The sequence below is a fragment of the Petromyzon marinus genome, chromosome 30 (assembly GCF_048934315.1).
Source record: "Petromyzon marinus isolate PM22_M1 ecotype Great Lakes invasive population chromosome 30, UKy_Petmar_22M1.pri1.0, whole genome shotgun sequence".
Taxonomy (NCBI): Eukaryota; Metazoa; Chordata; class Hyperoartia; order Petromyzontiformes; family Petromyzontidae; genus Petromyzon; species Petromyzon marinus.
Window position 1 is genome coordinate 9229758 of NC_133696.1, and position 19171 is coordinate 9248928.

Sequence of the window (19171 nt, forward strand, 5' to 3'; positions counted from 1 at the left end):
TCACCATCGTGAATGCCAGCAAGCTCCACACTCTGGTCATGCAGCTACGCAGGGAGAGACATGAGGGAGGCAGGGAGGAAGCGAGGAGCCTTGGAAATCGAAGCCTCAGCACGAGTGAAGAAGGCCCCCAAAGCTTCTCCTTACCTCACCCAGGCAACAGCCAGAAGCACGGGCACGCACGCACGCACGCACGCACGCAAGCACGCAAGCACGCACGCACGCAGGCACATGCGGAGTGAGGGGGTAAGGCTGGGAAGGTAAGGCTGGGAGGGCAATTGTGCCATTCCACAGTAATTCCGCATTCGCCGTAGCATGGGCAGTTTGTTTGCATACTGACAGAGGCTCACCGCACGCTCCCCTCCAACACAATCACCACGTGCTCAGCACACACTTGGCATATACTCGGCACACGCTAAGCGCACGCTCGCCTCCGACAGCCCCAGAGCTACGGCTACCGGGCGGGATTGGCGATGGTGTAAACGAGCAAGGTGAGGGGGGGGGGGGTAGCGGGGGAGGGAGGGCTTTTCCGCGGGGAGGGAGCGGCACGGTCATCTTCTCGAGCGACGCGACGCTAGCGCCTCCCAGACCCCGCTGGTTCTGCGGTCGGCAGAACGAACGGTGTTTGTGACGCTGGGGGGGAGTGGGGGGGGCGGTACTCACGTGCGTGTGGTGGCCCCCCCCCGCTGCCGTGTGGGGGAGGAGCTGTGGGGAGAGGGGGTGCCCGGCCAGCGCAGACCGCGGGTGCAGAGAGTGCGGGCGAGAGCCAGAGGCAGACAGCTGCAGCAGAGCAACTAAAGCGGCAGTGGGAGCTCCCGGTGTAGCAGCATCATCATCATCACCACCGTCGTCGTCGTCACCGCCATCATCGTTGTCGTCGTCACCATCACCGTCACCAGAGAGCAGCATCAGTGAGGAGGAGGAGGAGGAGCGTGCGGGCGAAGCGGTGGGGTTTGCGGAAGCGGCGGCGGAGGCGCCGGGCAGCGGCGAAGACTTCTCGCCCTCGCCCCCTGACCCCGACTCGTGACCCCCACCAAGGGTCAACGGGCTGGTGTCAAAGGTGAGGAGAGGCTCTCCGAGTTCACCGCCGGCCGAGCGAGCGGCGGTGCGGGTCGGAGCGACGTTAGGGTCGGCGTTAGGGTCGGCGTTAATGTCAGGATAGAGGTTAATGTCGGGAAAAGGGGCGGCACTGGGGTTAGCGAGCGTTGGCGCATGCTGGGCGGGGCGGGGGGATTCAGCGGGGGGCGCGGGGGTGGCATGCCGAGGCGGGGGCCGAGCAGGGCCGAGCGTGAGCAAAGCTACGGGGAGGGCAGGGTCGGAGGTTGTCGGGTTAGAGGGCCCGTTAGTTGGGGCGGCGGCGGGAGGAGCAGCGGCAGGCGGCGGTGTCGCGAGAGCGACGACCGCCGCACGCACCGGGGTGGGGGGCGCCTCCGGGGGCACGCGGGGGGGGGCCGTGGGGACGCCGGCAGGGGTCAGGCTAGGGACACCGGCTACAGTGGAGGGCGTGGGGGGCTCTACTGGCAGGAGGGGGGAGGAGGGGGGCACAAGTGGCTGGGAGAACTACCGGGGTTACGCGCGCGGGCGCACACACGCACGCACGCACGCACGCGAACCGCAACCACAGCGCAGCAACGGACCGGGAAGGGAGGAGGTGAAGGAGACAGAGAGAGGGAGGAAGATAACACACGCACACAGTTACCATCCACATGCCACATCCAAAGTGAGAGACAGCAACCCACAAGGTGACCGCAGTGAGAAATGTAAAATATAAAAAAAAACATTGGAGGATGAACAAGGGTGACGATCGGAGAAGGAGGCGACAGTCGCAGGAATCATCGCTCTGCAAATTTGAAGACAAAAGCCCAAGGGAGCAGGGAGCACCGCACCCTCGATCCGAATCCTGACCCTGAGACCCGAACCCTGACCCCGAGGTCGAGCGGGAGCTGGCGGGGACCGCAGGGGAGTTGGGGGGGGGGGGCAGTGCCGCCCCTTCTCGCCGGGTCCCATAGCCACCGCAACACTAACGGCCGCTACAGGCGATAACCACAACCGTAACGACGACGGCGGCGGCGGCGGCGTGCGTAGAGGGGTGACGGGGAGTGTACCTGGGCATTGTGGATGATGGGGCCCTCCTCACAGCTGGGCTCGTGGGTGCACTCGTGACTGTGCACGCACCAGTGGCAGCTCCAGGGGCTGCCCACGCACGCCGCGCACCTGCACACACGCGTAGCAACAACAAAGGTCCCCTTATTAGGTAGGCACGCAGGCTGTTGGGGCAAGTGCTGTTAGTGAACACCTACTAAGGGCGGCACGTTGCATGGTGGTGGGAGGGGGTGGGGGGTGGTGTTTACACACCATACAGGATGTTCATTTGAGGCTGAGTTGACTTCGAAAAGGCTCAAGACGGGTTCAGATAATTCTAGATTTGAAGCTTTCGTGACTGCAAGGATCTATACTCTTTTGTTGTGGCCGAAACGTCGTGATTTTTGTTGTTTTATTTTTTACCTACGTGACTTTACCGAATAGAACCAAAGGGTTCAGATAATCCTCACTGGAATTGACCATGAGCGGGAATTGAACTCGGGTCGTCGGGGTTCGTAGTGCGGTGCGCCAACCGCTACACTACCGCTCCCCACACGCACACACGTGGCCACCTCGCCTAACATGGGACAGTGTACACACACGCAAGCCTGGCATAGGCCTATACATGCCAACACACACAGACACATATGCACACATGCAAAACGCGACCACACAAGTCAGTCAACACACACCAGACACACGTTATACAGGAGCCCACACAGTGGAATAATCACAATGCTTTACGCAACCGATGAGAAAGTCAAGTTGCGTTTGCCTGCCGGCAACAAATAATACTCTCTTGCAGCAAGGGCTTTCACAAGCAGCTTTTTAGGTGCTGTTTTCCAGGAATATAAACACAACATACATGCCTCGCATAAGAGGTGATATCACCACACCGCATGTGCGATGCACACGGCCTTGTTTTAGTGATGGGGGGGGGGGCGGCCCTGGGCGAGGTCACATGACCGACGGTGCACGTAGGGCAGGTCCCAGCGTGCACGACCACACGTGTTGCCGCGTGAGCATTGGGCAGGGAGCGAGCAAGAGAGAGAGAGCGAACGAGCAAAGGGTCTGGGCACGCATTTGTTAAGCGGGCGAGTGTGTTAATGTGTGTGGTAGCGCAAGTGCGTTCGTGTGGTGGGCGTGCAAGTGAGTGAGCGTGCAAGCATGTGCGTGAGTGTGCACGTAGGTACATGAGCGTGTTCGTGGGTGACGGTGTTCGCGAGTGAGTGTGCATCTTAGTGAATGAGGGTGTGAGAGCATGTGAGCGAGTGTGGTTGTGGAAGAATGCGAGTGAGTGTGCATGCACGGTGATGCACGAACGTGTTTGCGCGTGAATAAGCGTGAAAGCGTGTGCGTGGTGAGTTGCGTGAATGTCTTCATGAGCGAGTGTGTAAGCACAAGCCTCACCACTTAGAGGCGAAGGGCGGTTGTTGTTAAGGTAAGTAAGTGTGCGAGTGAGCGTGCGAGTGAGCGTGCGAGTGAGCGTGCGAGTGAGCATGCGAGTGCATGAACGTGTAAGTGTGTGGGTGAGCGGGCCGGTGTGTGAGCAAGCGTACGAGTGAGCAAGCGTACGAGCGAGCGAGAACACGTGAGTGAGCGTGAGGAGGTGAGCGCATGAGCGAGCGGGCAAGCAAGCGATTGCGAGCGTACGGTGCATTGCGTCGCGTCTGGGCGACGGCGTTGCAGTTGAAGTAGGTGAAGCTGGAGGCGGCGACCTCCACTCCCTCGAACCGTAGGACCAGCGGCACCACCATGTGGTCTGTTGGGAAGGAGGGGAGGGGGAGAGATGGAGAACACAGAACCAGGGTAAAGCAGCCACAGCCCACACGGAACGAGGCACTCCGAAAGCGAACAAAACCTAAGAGCCCAGGCAAATGAGGAAGGAAAAACCACGCACGCGTGGGGATCCAGTGGTCACGGTCTCGTCCTCGGTGAATCAGCGACGAGCGTTACATCCGGAGCCACGTGACCACGTGAAGTCGCACGGCATAGCAACGGCATCTCACGACATCACACGTGATGACGTGATCTCCTCGGTAGACAAGACCAGACATTTAAGCGCTGGGTTCACCACCGAGTTCTGGGAAACCGCGCGATCAGATTTGGCCACCGTGGTGTCTGCAGCGCGAGACCCGAATAGTGGCACGGCTCTGGACGCTAAGGTTTTGCGGATTGTCGGGTCACTAACACAAGAGTTTTACATGACCCCCCCCCCCCCCCCTGCTAAGGACAAACAATGAAGAACGGTGGCCAAGGTGGTCATCCGACGTCCAACCGACGTCGGCAAGGACCTGCGTCGTCGTTGTGGTCGTCATAACGACCTGACGAATCGACGGACGCAAGGAGGATGTCAGCGGGGGTGTCGGGGCCGACCTGTGCCGTTCCAGGTGAGGGCGCCGATCTCCGGCGTGTGGCATGCGAGGCTGGAGCCGGACAGCGTGGCCGGAACGTTGTGATGGAGAAACGAGCAGGTGTAGGTCTCCCCGTCTCCCAACGCGGGCAGCCCGTCCACCTGCAGCGTGATCTGGTGGGGGGGGGGGGCCATGGAGGGCATGGGGCAGGTGACCCATATTTACAACCCAATTTGGATTCACACGGTGTGTAAAGCAACCGTATTTCAACACGTTGTGGCCTCTGTGCGAGTCTATGGGTCTCTGTGCGAGTCTATGGGTCTCTGTGCGAGTCTCTGGGTCTCTGTGCGAGTCTCTGGGTCTCTGTGCGAGTCTCTGCGTCTCCGTGTGAATCGAAGTGGTCTGTCATAGGCAGAGGAGAGGAGCAAGTATTGATCCTGGTCTGGCACAGGGTCAGGTAGTTGACGGCAAGGGTGGTTGGGGAAAGGGAGTTCAAGGCTATGGGGGCAGCAGGAGAGAAGGAGCGATCCACTTTTATACCCAGAGAGACTGTTGGTGCAAGTACTGTTAGCAAGCACCTAGAAAGGGACCGATGTGATGCTCACAGGAGGTAGTGTGGCCAAAACCACACCCCACCACCTTTGTCTCCCCCACTGCATTCCCACTCAACAGGCACCCGTCCACTGTGTCCGGGAATCTCACTCGGGTTGCCAGGATGGCACCACGTGTGTACGTGGGCACGTGTGGATGCAGGCCCTGTGTTTACGTGTGTGTGTACGCAGTCACGTGGGGACGTGGGCACTCTATGTGTGTGGGGGGGGGGGGGGGTTGTGCGTGAAGCAGCACGCACCTCCTGTTGGACAACCCAGCTGATGTTGGCGGGCGCCACCTCCTCCACCCTCAGGCACTCCTTGTCATAGCTCCAGCGCCAACGGTTGGGCTCGTCGGAGGAGCGGCACTCGGAACGTCGGGAGCACCTGTGGGCGGAACCACGGAGCTGGGCGCTCACCCTCGCTTGTGCCCCCCCATCACCCTGGCTCATCCTGGCTCACCCTCCGACCCTGGGTCACGTCTTTACCCCGACTCACACCCTAACCCTCGTGCGTTCACACCGTGATGATTGCTGCTATTATTACCCTTGCCAATCCAGAAAACAACCAAATAGAAATCGGAGTAAAAACAACTGCGCTGTGAGACTCGAGCATGAACCAATATTCAACCAAATACATTTCCAGTAACTCAAGTAGGCTCGTACAAAAACGTGGTTACCGAGCGCGGCAGCTCACCTCCCTTCCAGCACACACCACCCGCAGTAGGGGTCGCGCGCGGCCACGCAGGACACACAGTCTGCGTGCTGCCGGCAGCTGCTCACTGGCACGCGGCTCACCTGTGACGCGCGCCGCCGTGTGAGGCACGGGGGGGATGGGGGTGCGTGGGGAGATAACCGGGCTTCAACGGCGAAATCACGGGCAACGTCGCGCGGGGAAACACCACAACCCTACCACGAGGTAGAACGATCACGGGTGCCTGTGCACAGCCCACCTGGCCCCCTGAGTCGGGAATCGAGCCACCAGCATTTCATGTAACGAGGCACAAGCGTTACCACTGCTCCGCACTCCTGCCGTGCTCAGGATGAGGTCAAATATCCAAGGATAATCTCAGGCCTTTTTCTGATTGTGTACATCTTGCGCGAACGTCTTCGTGATAACCACTGTGGCTTCGCCAGCCTTGCCCAATGCCAAGCCACGCCACTTTCGAAGGGAAAGCAAGGAAATTATGTCACGATATTACCATCGTCACTCCCGGTTTTTTGGATCAATCCCTAAAACAAAATATTCAGATTGTCCCCAAGTCCGTAATTAGGCCTGGATTTTGGTGTTTTGCGATTTAGTCCAAAAATCGGGAGCTCGTCTGTACTCCAAACACACTCTCACACACGTGGCCACTCGTCTCACTAAAACCTGGACCAACTCAAAATGTTGTAACAGTTGGGTATTGGGAGTATTCGCAGGTGTGGGAGGATGCAGGAGGGCCTCACGTTGTTCTCGGCCATGACGTAGATGTACTTGCTGTCGTTGCTCAGCTCCATGTCCTGCTTGATGGCGCCCGGCACGGAGAGCAGCGTGATGCTGTCCTTGAAGCCGTCCTTGTCCGCAATGAACGCCTGACACACGAAGAAGCAGCACCAGCAGCAGCAGCACAGACACCGTGACCACATAAGCAAAAGGCCCCAACATGCCAGGCCCGCCACTCGGCATGCCGTTTTAGAATAGGATGAAAGCAGGCCTGGTGGCTTGGAGGTCAGAGAGCGAGGCCGGCACCGCTGAGACCCGAGGTTCGAATCCAGGCATCTACCTCCGCAACTAAACGCGGTTCTCAAGAAGTGCAGTGAGTTGATGGTCTAAGCCCAGTCACCAGTGGACTCGCACAGAGACCCACAGACTCGCACAGAGACCCACAGACTCGCACAGAGACCCACAGACTCGCACAGAGACCCACAGACTCGCACAGAGACCCACAGACTCGCACAGAGACCCACAGACTCGCACAGAGACCCACAGACTCGCACAGAGACCCACAGACTCGCACAGAGACCCACAGACTCGCACAGAGACCCACAGACTCGCACGAATTACGTTAGGGGGATCTGTAACACCCACAGTGAGTGAAGTAAATGAGCATATGTAAAGGTTAATACAGTGCACCGCAGTATTAATAACTACAGTGGCCGCTGGAATCGAGCTGCGGAGGTGAAGGCGCCACCGTTAAAGTTCACATTGCATGAGAAAATGGAGCGATCCGACGAGGCGGAAGATGTTTGTGATACGGCAAGAAGGAACCACTGGGCACTTTCACATTGCTGTGGACAAATGGGAACACTCCCAGACCAGACAGACTGTGGACATCATCTCAGAATGAGGGATTGAAATAATAACAAAAAGAATAATTATTATTGATATATCCAGGAAGCCACACTCAGTCCAAGGACTCTCTTTCAGAAGGCTCCTGCACCATACGTTTTTACATTAAGATGTTTTCAGCCAATTCATGAGCGTTTATTCAGTGAATGCAAGAGCGGCAACACTCTATCCCAGTACATATGGAAATAGATGGAGATTAGTCCGCACTTTTCTGTACCGCTCCTCTCCTGGCGAGCCAGGGTTAGGGCTCCCCCTTGACAAGCAAGCGGATCAATTTGGCCAATCACAACGCGGAACAGAGCGAGGCCGGGGCGGCCGTGCAACCATTCCCGCACGAGCGTCTTCTGTGAGGAACCCCCCCCCACCTTACCCGGCTCAGCTGGCCCTTGTTGGTCCCAAGGAACGCGTAGGTGCGCTCCTCCTCGGTCGTCACGGCAACGGCCGTGATGCAGGCGTCGTTGTTACGCCCCAGGAAGGTGCCGTCGGTGGGCACCTTGCTGGTGATGGGGGTAGCCAGGTGCTCCGAACCGCACGGGTAACGCGCTTCCGACTGGGACATGATGGGGAGGGGATGGATGGAACGACGGAGGGAAGGGTTAGGGCCACACACGGCCCACATCCACACCATGTTCAAGCACCACCACTCCGCAGCTAATAACAACTCGCTCTCCAACTCGCTCGCCACACTGCAGGTCACAGTGCTTCCCTTTCGGCTTCTTCCCTCGCACTGCTCCACTCTGGAATTCCCTCCTCCCATCATCATCATCATCACAACCATAATCGTCTCACCATCATCATCACCACCATCATCATCATCACCATCATCACCATCATCGTCTCTTCAAGCCCCTCCCAAGCTCCTACCACAATCAACGTGGCTCAATGCAGGAAACGTGCGACAAACTCTAAACCATTACATCTCGGATAACAGTGCTGTTTGTTGCTGGACACTGGACGTTTTGCTGAACGACGCTCAGCAACCGTGTTAATCCCCCCCTCCTCCCCCTCCTCGTCCGGTCTCCGGGGGCCGTTCTGTTTGTTCCGCCAGAGCTGCCTCACCGATGTTTGCGTAGAGGCCTGATTCGGGCCTCCTCCTCCAGCGCAAACCCGAGGTAATTTATCGCCCGTCTGGGTTCATTTACTCGCCCGCCCCTGCGTGTGCGAGCTGAGCTCTGACGGCGCAACGAGCGTGCCTACGGGTGTGCATACGCACGTGTGTCTGTGTGGGTGGGAGCGGTAGTGTAGTGATTAGCGCGCTGCGCTACAAACCCGGGTTCGATTCCCGCTCACGGACAACACCAGTGACGATTATCTGAACCAGTCCTGGGCCTCCTCTAGGTCGACTCAGCCTCAAATGAGTACCTGGTGCGGTGTGTAAACATCACCACCGGGGCGACAAAGGCAGTCGGGAGTGGTGCTGGCCACCCACCCCTCGTGTACTGTGCCGGACTGAATAAGTGCTTGCAAACAATACTTGCCCCAACAGTCTGTTAAGGCTATATGGAGGATCCTTGTCTTTTTTTGTGTGCGTACGTGTGCGCGCGCGTGTGCACGTGCTCGCCTAACAAGTCAACAAGAGAGGGCGCGTCGCTGCACAAATAAACACCGCCTTCGCTGAGCGCAACAATCAACCAAAAGATGTTCAGATGAGCCACGAGATTGCTTCTATTCATAGCGGCCTCATTCACCAAGGCCCCCCCCCCCCACCATCACGGGAAAACTGAACTGGGCACAGAATCCCGGTCAGGGCCTTGCGCAGCCGGTCTCATAAACACGGCCATTAATGATGTTGTTCTCCGTAACCTCCGCTCGGGAGACGAATTTCTCCGCCGGTGGTAACGTGGCGAGAGGAATACTGAATGTGGGGGTGTGCCGGGAGCGGTGATGTTTTCCAAGTTGCTGACCCCAATGGGAGAGCTGGCTCAAGAAGCTATGGGAGGGTCACTCGGGTCGGTAGACATAATCGAGCCCAGTCTAACCTGGTTAGCCTCCCTCCTCCTTTTTCCACTGCTATATCCGAGCCAAGCCAGTGCGGAGGCCCGCACCGTACAGGCGGTTTCCTGCCGGCTATTTTCCCTGCCGAGTCGGAAACCAAACCGCGACACACGCTGGCCGGCCTGAAGAGAAAACGTAAATAAGCGGTATATGTATAAAGTAAATATATATACAGGGTGGCCCCAAATGTTAGGACACATAGGGGTTATTCATTTATGTTCACACTTGCAGTGAAAATATTTTAACACTTTATTATTTAAATTAATTTTTCATCTATTATTGTCATCATTAACATCTATTTTTATTCTTCCTTTGAGGGGGTCACCTCAGATTTGTCGTTAACAAATCTCCACCAAGATCCCTGGATGAATTGAGACAACACAATACAATCAATGCATGTTCAAAGATTAAACATGTAATCTATTTTTTTTTAAAGTCCTAAATTAATTTCTGAAGAAAATTCGTGCATGCAGTAAGGTTAATGGGAGTCAATTTGAAAGTTTGTTCAAGTAAATTAAATAACTATGTGATTTGTAAATATAGATACAATAACCCTATATGTCTTGACTTTTTGGCCACCCTGTACTAAGACAGATTCCCCAGTGGTGATGTTTACACACCACAACAGGTAGTCCGACCTAGGAAAGGCGCAGGACCGGTTCAGATAATCGTCACCGATGTTGGCCATGAGCGGGAATCGACATCGGGTCAACGGGTTCATAGTGCAGGGCGCTAACCGCTACACTACCGCGACACTACACACAGTGTACACACGCGCACACGCACACACATTCGAGGCCGGAGCGAATAAACGGAGTGTGGCATGGCGGCTCTCACATCCTCGCCCTCCTTGCGACACGGCAGCGAGATGTACTGCACGTGCGAGTCCTTGTCGCTGCCCTGGTAGCAGCTGACGCGCGCCCGCTTCATGACGGCGGCGATCCGGCCGAGCGGGAAGAGGCAGAGCGCCGACTCGTTGAGCGGGAGGCCGCCGTGGCCCTGCGTGGCCGCGAACGCCACGAAGAGCACGGGTCCCGTGCCGTCCCCGTCGCCGCCGCCGCCGGCCAGGCTCCGCGCCAGCTCCGAGCCGACGCCCTCCGCCAGGTACGCGTCCTGCGCCAGCGGGTACGCGGAGGCGCCGTCGCGACACGACAGCGGCGCCTCCACGTACGACTGGTAGGTGTCGTCGCCGAGGCAGACGCGCGCCACGTAGCTGGTGAAGGGGCTGGTGGAGAGCGTCGACTCGTGGCGCGCGAACACGAAGTAGGCGTGCCCGGCGTGCGCGAACGCCGCCGCGAACGCGAAGTGGTACGTCGAGTGCTCGCCCACGATGTGCGCCCGGTCCGCCACCGTGAACGCGTCGCCCGCCGGCAGCTGGTGCAGGTGCCGCGTGCACATGGGCCACAGCTTGTACGGCGCCATGCCGCTGCCCACGAACAGCATGTCCTCGCCGCCGACGCCCGGCGCCACGAAGCCCACGACCCGCACGCTCGCGTTGCTCGACACCACCGTCTGGCTGTAGGTGGGCGACTCCACCCAGAAGGTCTTCTGCGACACGTCGTCCGGCGCCAGCTTGGCGCACGTGCCGTGGTGGACGCTGCCGCACACCACCAGCGAGCCGCCCGAGCGGTCGAGCACCAGCAGCATGTTGGAGTTGTTGGCGAGCTGCGTGTCCTTGCAGTGCTCCAGGGGCGGCAGGCACTCCTTGCTGTCATTGACGGGGCCCGTGCCGAGCTCGCTCTGCCGCGTCAGGAACGCGTCGAATTGGTACACGAAGTTGACGGCGCCCACGTACACGCGCCCCGTCTCGTTGTCCACCAGCAGGTGGTTGAGGGCGGTGGGGGTGCTCACGGTGATCGCGGTGGTCGCGGCGTCGGCGCCCCAGCAGACGGGGACGCAGTAGCACAGCAGCGCCAGCAAAGCCGATGCCGGCGTGAGCAAGCACCGTGGCGTCCGCATCCCTGCCGCCCTGCGACACGGGGAGGAGACGATTCCTGTGTTAGGGTAAGGACACCATTACGAGGTTTCGATGAGCACATCAATGATCGGGATTTACCGCAAGTCAAGGATTACCGGACGAGGCGGCCCCAACCCCACCGTGCCAACCTGCTCCAAACGAGCCTGAAGGTCAGTCGTTTAAGAATAAGACTTAAAAGTTACTAGTGACGTCACCATGATGATGCTCCACTCAAGCATGTCACTAGAGCACGGCGCTCGACTTCAAATGTTTTTTTTCCCCTCACTAGCAAAACCCTAAACAACACAATTTGTGCAACCGGTACTTGGGCAAATCCACGCCTCTGACGAGCGCGTGGAACGTCGCGATCCCAGGTCGCTATACCTCACGCTGCATGCAGTGAGCGGAGCCGTGATTCCAGGGGCTCAGTGGGGGTCGCGCGAACCCCACGGCACGCATCCACCCCAATCCACGCGCGCATCGACCCTCACGCCCTGGACGAGACAACCCAACGCCAAAGAAAGGGAATCACTTGATAACAAAATGGTTCCCATGTAATTCACTGTTATTGACCGCACGAACAAAGATTTGAACCACGAAAGTTATGGCCACCTGAGGTGGTACCGGACAAGTGACATTCCTGGTCTGCGTTCAGGGGCGGGGAGGGGGTGGAACCAGATAACCAAATCCACACAGCCCTACAGTGCGAGAGCACGAGGCCATCTCGGCTGGCCGTGGGGAACACGATGGCCTGCGATCCGTATCCGGCCCGCGATGCCGCTTCATGCGGCCCACGTCCACACGAGGGCCCACCCCTTGCAATCGCCCCGGCAGACAATGTTCTCATCCGTCGCCACACGAGCTTCCCGGCCGTGATCATCCCCGATGCCGAAAGGATCGGATATTTTCAACCTGGCACAGACACGTTTAAGCGCGCGGCTCGGCCGCTTTTGGTTACCGATAACGATTTGAATGTCCCGCTTCGTTGGGTGGAAAGGTGCCGCCCCTCCCAGGCTGGGAATTCTGGCGCCGCGATGCACCGCGGCGCACCGCGATAACGCGTCGTGCGCCACCCGCATTAACCGACGGGGCGCGAGCGCTCCGTGAAACGCCTGACTATCGCACCGCGCGAACTACTATCACTGCGTCCACGCGTGCGGGGGGTGGGGAGAGCGATCGTCCTTCATCGTTTCAATAACATTTAGGCCCAATTAGCGGCGTGCAAACTCTTCTGCGGTGTCTGCAAGCGCTCCCGGCGTTTGCCGTGATCGGGCCGCTGCTTAATTAACAGTGAATAATTAATTGGCGCGGCCAATTTGGCGCACACGCCGCCGCATGCCGCTGGGTGCGGCCGGCATCCAGCGCCGACCGTCGCCACATGCACGGTAACCGAGTTAATTTCGGGGACGGCGTCGGCGAATTATTTAAGGGGACAATGTTTGCGTTTAATTAGGACGCCGAGCTCAAGTCAGAGGCAGTTTGGCTCAAACGTGGACAGCCGTTGGCCTCAAACGAAACGCGGCTTCCCCCCACGGAGCGCCGTCGTCAGCGCAGTCACGGCGCCGACAACGGCGGTGGCACTGACGAAGCCCAGGACCTGGCACGCACGCTGCTGTTTCCATCCACACCAATTAGCTCTCGCGCATACACGGTCAAGCGCGCGCGCGCGCGTTCATCCACTCGCGCTCACACAAGACAGAGACAAAGATTCTCCATTTCGCCTTTACATATTTTCGGGGCAAATGCTGTTATCGAGCACCTATGAAAAGCTGGCACGCCACAATAGGGGGTTGGGTGGCCAGCACCCCGCCCTGCCACCTTTGTCTCCCCAGTGCTGATGTTTAAACACCACACGAGGTACTCATTGAAAGCTGAGTTGATCTAGGAGAGGCCCAGAACCGGTTCAGATATTCGTCACTGCTGTTGGTCGTGAGCAGGAATCGAACTCGCGTTGCCGGGCTCGTAGCTCGGCGCCCTAACCACTGTGCCACCGCTCACTCGCACACACGGACGGACGCACGCACGCAGGTCGTTCTTGCAAGTGAGACCGGTCCAGCTCTCGCCCTCCGGACTTCTCGCCTGGTCAGACAAATAAACCTCAACGGAACCCCGCAGGTCGCCCCTCTTCGCCGACGTCCGATCACTCCGCGCCCCCACCCCCCTTGTGCATACGTCCTGCTTGAGGAGGGCTTGTCGAGCGCTCGCTGCCGGCCCACCGTGGGCGAGCGCACGGACACCGCCCCCCCCCTCCACCTTCATGACCTCTCTCTCTCCCTCCCTCTCTAGTCGGCGGTGACGGTGACCAAACCGTTTCCCGATGGAATCCCTTCCAGGGATCTCTATTGAACCCCCAGTGAATCCATTTCATGGCTTTACCCTGACCTCTTATACAAACGTAAAGTCAAACAAACAAAAAAGCTCCCCCACCGTATTAGCCTTTATTAGACTGTTGGGGCAAGTGCTGTTAGCGAGCACCTATGAAGGCCGGCACGGCACACGAGGGGGTGGTGTGGCCAACACCACGCCGGGCCGACTGTCGGTCTCTGCGGTGCTGATGTTTACACACCGCAACAGGCACTCATTTCAGGCCCAGTCAGAATCAGAATCTTTACTCAGACTGGAGGAATCAAGATGAGCCATGAAGCACTTTTTCACAGATGTCTAGTCAGGGTGGGGGTTAGCAAATTACAACTAAAAATAGAAAAACACGATAGGAGTGCGAAAGAGAGGTTATCAAGTTACAATTTTTTTATATACAAGTACGATTAATTGCAAGCTTGGGCTAGGCACCAACACGACAACAAAAACAGTCCCAGACCACACAAAATCAACACGCAGTCCCAACAAATAAATTGGGACATTAAAATTGAGTCAAACTAGGGGGAGGTCCAAGGACCGGTTCAAATATTCGCCGTCGCCGTTATTTGGCAACGAGCTGGAATCGAACTCGGGTCACCGGGTTCGTAGCGCAGCGCGCTAACCACCGCGCCGCCACTCCCCGCCACGCGCAGAGCAACACGCAGGCACCCCGAGCTCAGCGCGCAAAACGCGAGATGGGGGGGCAACGCGGGCGCTCGGTCGTGAACGCAAAACAGAAAGTGACAAAAACCCGCTACTGTGCCGCACGTCGTAACGGGGAGGAGGGGACGGGGCCTTGTGCGTTGTCAAGGGAAGTGGTGGATGGGGGGGGGGGGGTCAATCGTTTTGCCACGGAGAACACAAAAGCAACGGAACGGCCAGCCTGAAGCGAACCCTTACCACGCTGCCAACTAGCGGCCATCCTCACCCACAACCCCAAAACTGCCCCCGCGCCAATCAGCCACGAGTAGGACCCCGAATCAACCAGAAAACCAGCCACCAGTCCTGACTGTACCCCTAACCCCAACTCACTCCACCCCTAACCCCAACCATCAAACCAGCCACCAGTCCAGACTCTGCCCCTAATCCAGAGCACCGACCCCAACCAACCAGCAACGAGCACCGGCGAGGAGCACCGGCCATCTGATCCACCATACCCTTAACCTAGACCCGAACCATTCTCAGCGGTTCACCAACTCCCCTACATTCATCGTTTCTCAGTTTCTCTGTTCACTGCACCACACGTCCCCGCTTCTGACGCTGCTCCCCGTGTCGCCCGTTGTCCGCCGTGCCCCCCCCCCCCTCCCCAACCTCCGCGGCTTCCACTGGTCGTTCAGTCAATCGGGAAGCGAGCGCCCCGAGACAGATGCTCGTTTTGGGGTCACGGGCGACGACCGCCAGAGCACATCACCGGAATGCGGCGGGGGGGCGGGCCTCCCACCAGCGCCCACGGGGCACAAGCGCGCGCCACTCCTCCGTGCCAGCAGCGCCGCACACCCGGCCGTTTCATTTCATCGTGGCGGCGGCAGCACGGGGGGGGAGGGAGGGGTGGGGGCACGCGCCCACAGACGCCAGTCCGCTCGTCCGCTCTGCGGTCGCACGGCAAATTACGGGGACGTTTACTCGGCGCGCAGTCTTGAGAGCGGCCAAAGCGTTTATGACAGCTTCCCAGAAGAGCCCAGCCACGCGGGGGGAGGCGGCAGCGGCGTGGCCTTCTCCCGCCCAGCCCGGCTAGGCTGTAGTTTGCTCATTGGGACAGCAGGCGTGGGGAGAAGTTGCAACTCCCTCGTCAATCCACCGCTTGCACGAGGGCCTCCCGGTTACCGTGCGGCTCGCGGAGGGGGTTGTTTTTGACCGTACTTCACCACGACGGTCAGTGTGGGCTGGTGAAGGACTCCGTGGGTGGGTGAGGGAGTCCCGCTGGTTTACCGGTGGGAGATGGGAATGTGTCTACCCCTGGGGGGAGGCGATGGGGCACGCGACTGCACCTTTGCTGCTGCACAGACCCCGCTGATCCAAAACAACATGCGACCAGCGATAAACAGCACTCTTAAAAGTTGCTTTAGATATTATTCAAGTTGAGGCTGCACCTTGCTAAGGAGACAGCCGCGATGACGATGCTCACGAGTGAATCCTGCGGTGTTTTCCAAACAGACGTCATGGACCACAGGAACTGGTCGACCCAGGATTTAGGATTGTTTTAGCTGCGGGGGCGGTGTCGTCGAGTCGAACTGGTCCTGCACCGCGCCTGGCACGATCGTCGGGGCGGCGCCGTACTCAGCCCTGGCGGCGTGGGGGCGTGGGAGGAACGTGTGCGCCTGGCAGTGGACGGGGGGGGGGGGGGGGTACCGCCAAGCCCAAATACAACAGACTGCTTCAAAAGACTGCTGGAGCAAGTGCTGCTAGCGGGAAGCACCTATGAAGGCTGGCAGGGCAAATGAGGGGGTGGGTGGCCTGCACCCAGACCGGCCGCCTTTGTCTCCCCAGTGACGATGTTTACACACCGCACCACGGACTCATTTGAGGCCTAGTCGACCTAGGGGAGGCCCAGGCCTGGTTAGGATAACAGTCACCTGGGGTTGACCGTGAGCAGGAATCGAACTCGGATTTCCAGGTTTGTAGTGCAGCGCGCTAACCGACCCCCAGCCCCCACCCCCATCCCCCACCACAATGGCCGCTGGGGTGGGACACGCATTCCTGAGCAACGACGAAAGCCACTGCCGGCCCCAACTGTACCACGCCGGCACTCCGTACTGTAGAGCCACGCCGTACCATACCATCATGTCGATCTGTAGCACCACGCCACGCCACCAACATTGTCACCTCGCTCCGTCTCTCTGAGCGAGGGGGGCCCGTTCGGTCACACAGGGTGGCGCTGTGCGTAGTCAGCGAGCGGTGCCCCCGCGGGGTCAAATGCACGGCCTACGCCACCCGGCGTACAGCGGTCGCTGGTGTTGCCCTGGCAAGCCTCACCTCTTCTCCGGGAGGGTGCTGCCCATATCGGGGTGCCGTGCATATGGAGCGGTGGGTAGGGGGGGGGGTTAACGCCGCGCAAAAATCCGCACAGACGAGTTCACGGATCCGATCGCTCTACTGCCGCCTTCTGGCCACCTAACACGGCGTGTGACGAGGTACCGGTTCGTCGCTTGAGCCCAATTCCTCCGCTCACGATACGCGCATTGAACCGCGTGCAACGTGAGAATCGATCACTTGCAATGTGATGCAAACGATATGGCGATGGTCTCTGGCGACCGAGGGGAGAAGACCCCGAGAGCGGACGGAGGGCAGGGGTTGGAGGAGGTGGCTGCGTGTTCACTGCATGAAAGCTGTGGGATCCGGCGTGAGGGGCTGAGGAAGCATTGGTGGCGAGGAGGCGCGGCGGTGGTGGCACCGGCTACGGTTGCGATGATGCCCGCATCTTGACAGATATTTTAACGTCACATTTGGGGCTCATGGTGTGAACCCTAAATGTGACAGAAGCAAAACTGATAAGGAATACAAACGACAGGGTAAAAAAAAAATCCTTAAATCTAATTGCGGCCCCCAAACAGTGACAAATCACCCAATCTGACCGTGTTTAGCGATCGCATGGCTACCGTCGACTCTCAACCGCAAGGTCCGCGCTGATGGCGTCACAGGCGCGAGAGTGCCCTTCTTCTGGAGTCCAAGCCGCGCTGCGCTGCACCACGGGATTTTAAGGAGGCTCCTACGAGGTGCCGCCGTTCCTCCTCTGGAGGATCGCCGCTCCACGTCGAGACAGTTTCGGGGAAATATTGCAACCGCGCCGGCATTCGACAACCTTGATTTCTAATAGATTTCAAAAGCCATTTAGTATTTATGAAAATTACCAACCACAACCAAAGTCGTTACTCTGGCTGCGGGGCACGTCGCTCGTTAAGGGAATCGATAAGTGGTGGCAGTGGCCCAAAGGGCCGAGCGATCCCCAACAGTGAGCGAGACGCTAATGGGCCCGGCGAAGGGCGCCGGCACCGACGCGCAGCGTGGCAACTTCAATCGAACCGGCTCGGAGTCATCAGCAGGGTTCTCACGGCTTGGTGAGAAGCGGCAGTCATCGCAAATCAGTCCCCCCCCTCCCCGAGGAGATCGCGAAATTGTGCGCAAGCCGCCACCCCCCTGCCCCCCGCCCCCCGCATCGCCGTTGCGCGGGGACCGTCGTGGCCCAAACGCTACACTCGGATAAACACGGCGCAATTACCGGACCCTGCTTTTAACGATCCCTGTCCGCCCCAGCCAGAGTCTCGCATGCTCAAAAGCGCGTCTAATGATATGGATGTGCGTGCAAGTGCACGCGCGCGCATGTTGACAAAGTGAGCGCTGAAGGGTCTCGTCGCCGCGACGTTCTAAGCGAGGGCAGTGGAGTGAGAAAGTGAGAGCATGGGAGATAAAACCAAGCGAGCCATGGAGAGCAGGGAGAAAGCGATGGAGAGGGGGAGTGTAGAGAGAGAGAGAGAGAGCTCCGATCGGGCGTGAGGGCCGAGGGACACACGGGAAGACGCAGCGGTGACGCGCGCGGCGGAGGAAGTGTCAGTCGTCACTGCTGCCCATCCCAGCAGCTGGCAGCCTTAAGAAGGCAATGGGCATTGAGGGGATGGGGGGGGGGGTGAGGGGGGCATGAGGGGGGGGGGGGTGGTCAGGATGGGGAAGCCTGGCTTTTTGTGGCCCAGAGCTGGGAGGCTCTAAACAAACACAGCGGGCGGCAGAGACACAACAGCCAGGCCACTCGTCCACCGCCGCCACCGTACCCGGTCATTGGTCCTCGCTGATACTCGTGTTCACCACGGCCAAAAATAACCAAAAACCAGGCAGGGCCAACGGGGCCTCTCGCTTTCCCCAGTGATGAGATCCCTGCACAGGCGGCACGTGGATTAGCGGGGATCACAATGGGGTGGCGACCGCCATTATCATGCCCAGAGCAATGACGGCCACCGGACACAGCTGCTCATCCCCCGCCCCGACCCCCCAACCCCCTCCCCAACCTCATCTCATTGTCATTTCACAGCGGCGGCAGAGGGGATGTGAGGGGATGTGAGGGACGTGGGGACGCTTAACCCACTTTTCCGCAGATCTAATTTGGCTGCACCGTGCTGGCCACCGCCATCTCTTGGCTTCCTGATGAACGGACACGCGGGGAGTTATTGGAGGTGACACGGAGACAGCCACCAACCTGGTTATGGATCTTTGTGGCCCGCGGATCTATGAGGCGGCGAGACGGACAGAGAGATTGCAAGACGTGGAAGCTGACGCAAACAGCAACGGCTTTACGAAAAAAATAAACTAGCGTTGACACTTTTTGCCCGAGTCAAGTCAAAGTGTCTCCTCTGCCCTAAGCGAGTGAGAGCACGTGACAGAAACCACAGATTGCATACAAGTCACACGCCAGAGGCGTTACTCGTCGCCAGGAATAAGAACCCAGGTCGCCACTCGACGTTGATGCAACGTTGGTCCAACGGTTCCAACCGCATGCGAACGTTGGGCCAACGTCGGGC

General features: G+C 58.8%; 1 protein-coding gene across 4 annotated transcripts in view; it reads right to left on the minus strand.

Annotated features, from left to right (window-relative positions):
• Positions 1 to 19171, minus strand: part of LOC116947576 (plexin-B1-like) — a 107466-nt gene that overhangs the window by 24844 nt on the left and 63451 nt on the right. For 3 of the 4 annotated variants that reach the window (XM_032963484.2, XM_032963483.2, XM_076070693.1), the window contains 9 exons: positions 10187 to 11318; positions 7725 to 7904; positions 6472 to 6597; positions 5720 to 5820; positions 5284 to 5410; positions 4456 to 4606; positions 3733 to 3841; positions 2103 to 2211; positions 661 to 1557 (listed from right to left, as the gene is read on the minus strand). In XM_032963484.2, coding sequence (XP_032819375.2) covers positions 661 to 1557; positions 2103 to 2211; positions 3733 to 3841; positions 4456 to 4606; positions 5284 to 5410; positions 5720 to 5820; positions 6472 to 6597; positions 7725 to 7904; positions 10187 to 11318 — 2932 coding nt within the window. The remainder of the gene's footprint in view (positions 1 to 660; positions 1558 to 2102; positions 2212 to 3732; positions 3842 to 4455; positions 4607 to 5283; positions 5411 to 5719; positions 5821 to 6471; positions 6598 to 7724; positions 7905 to 10186; positions 11319 to 19171) is intronic. The other variant, XM_076070694.1, reaches the window with a different exon arrangement.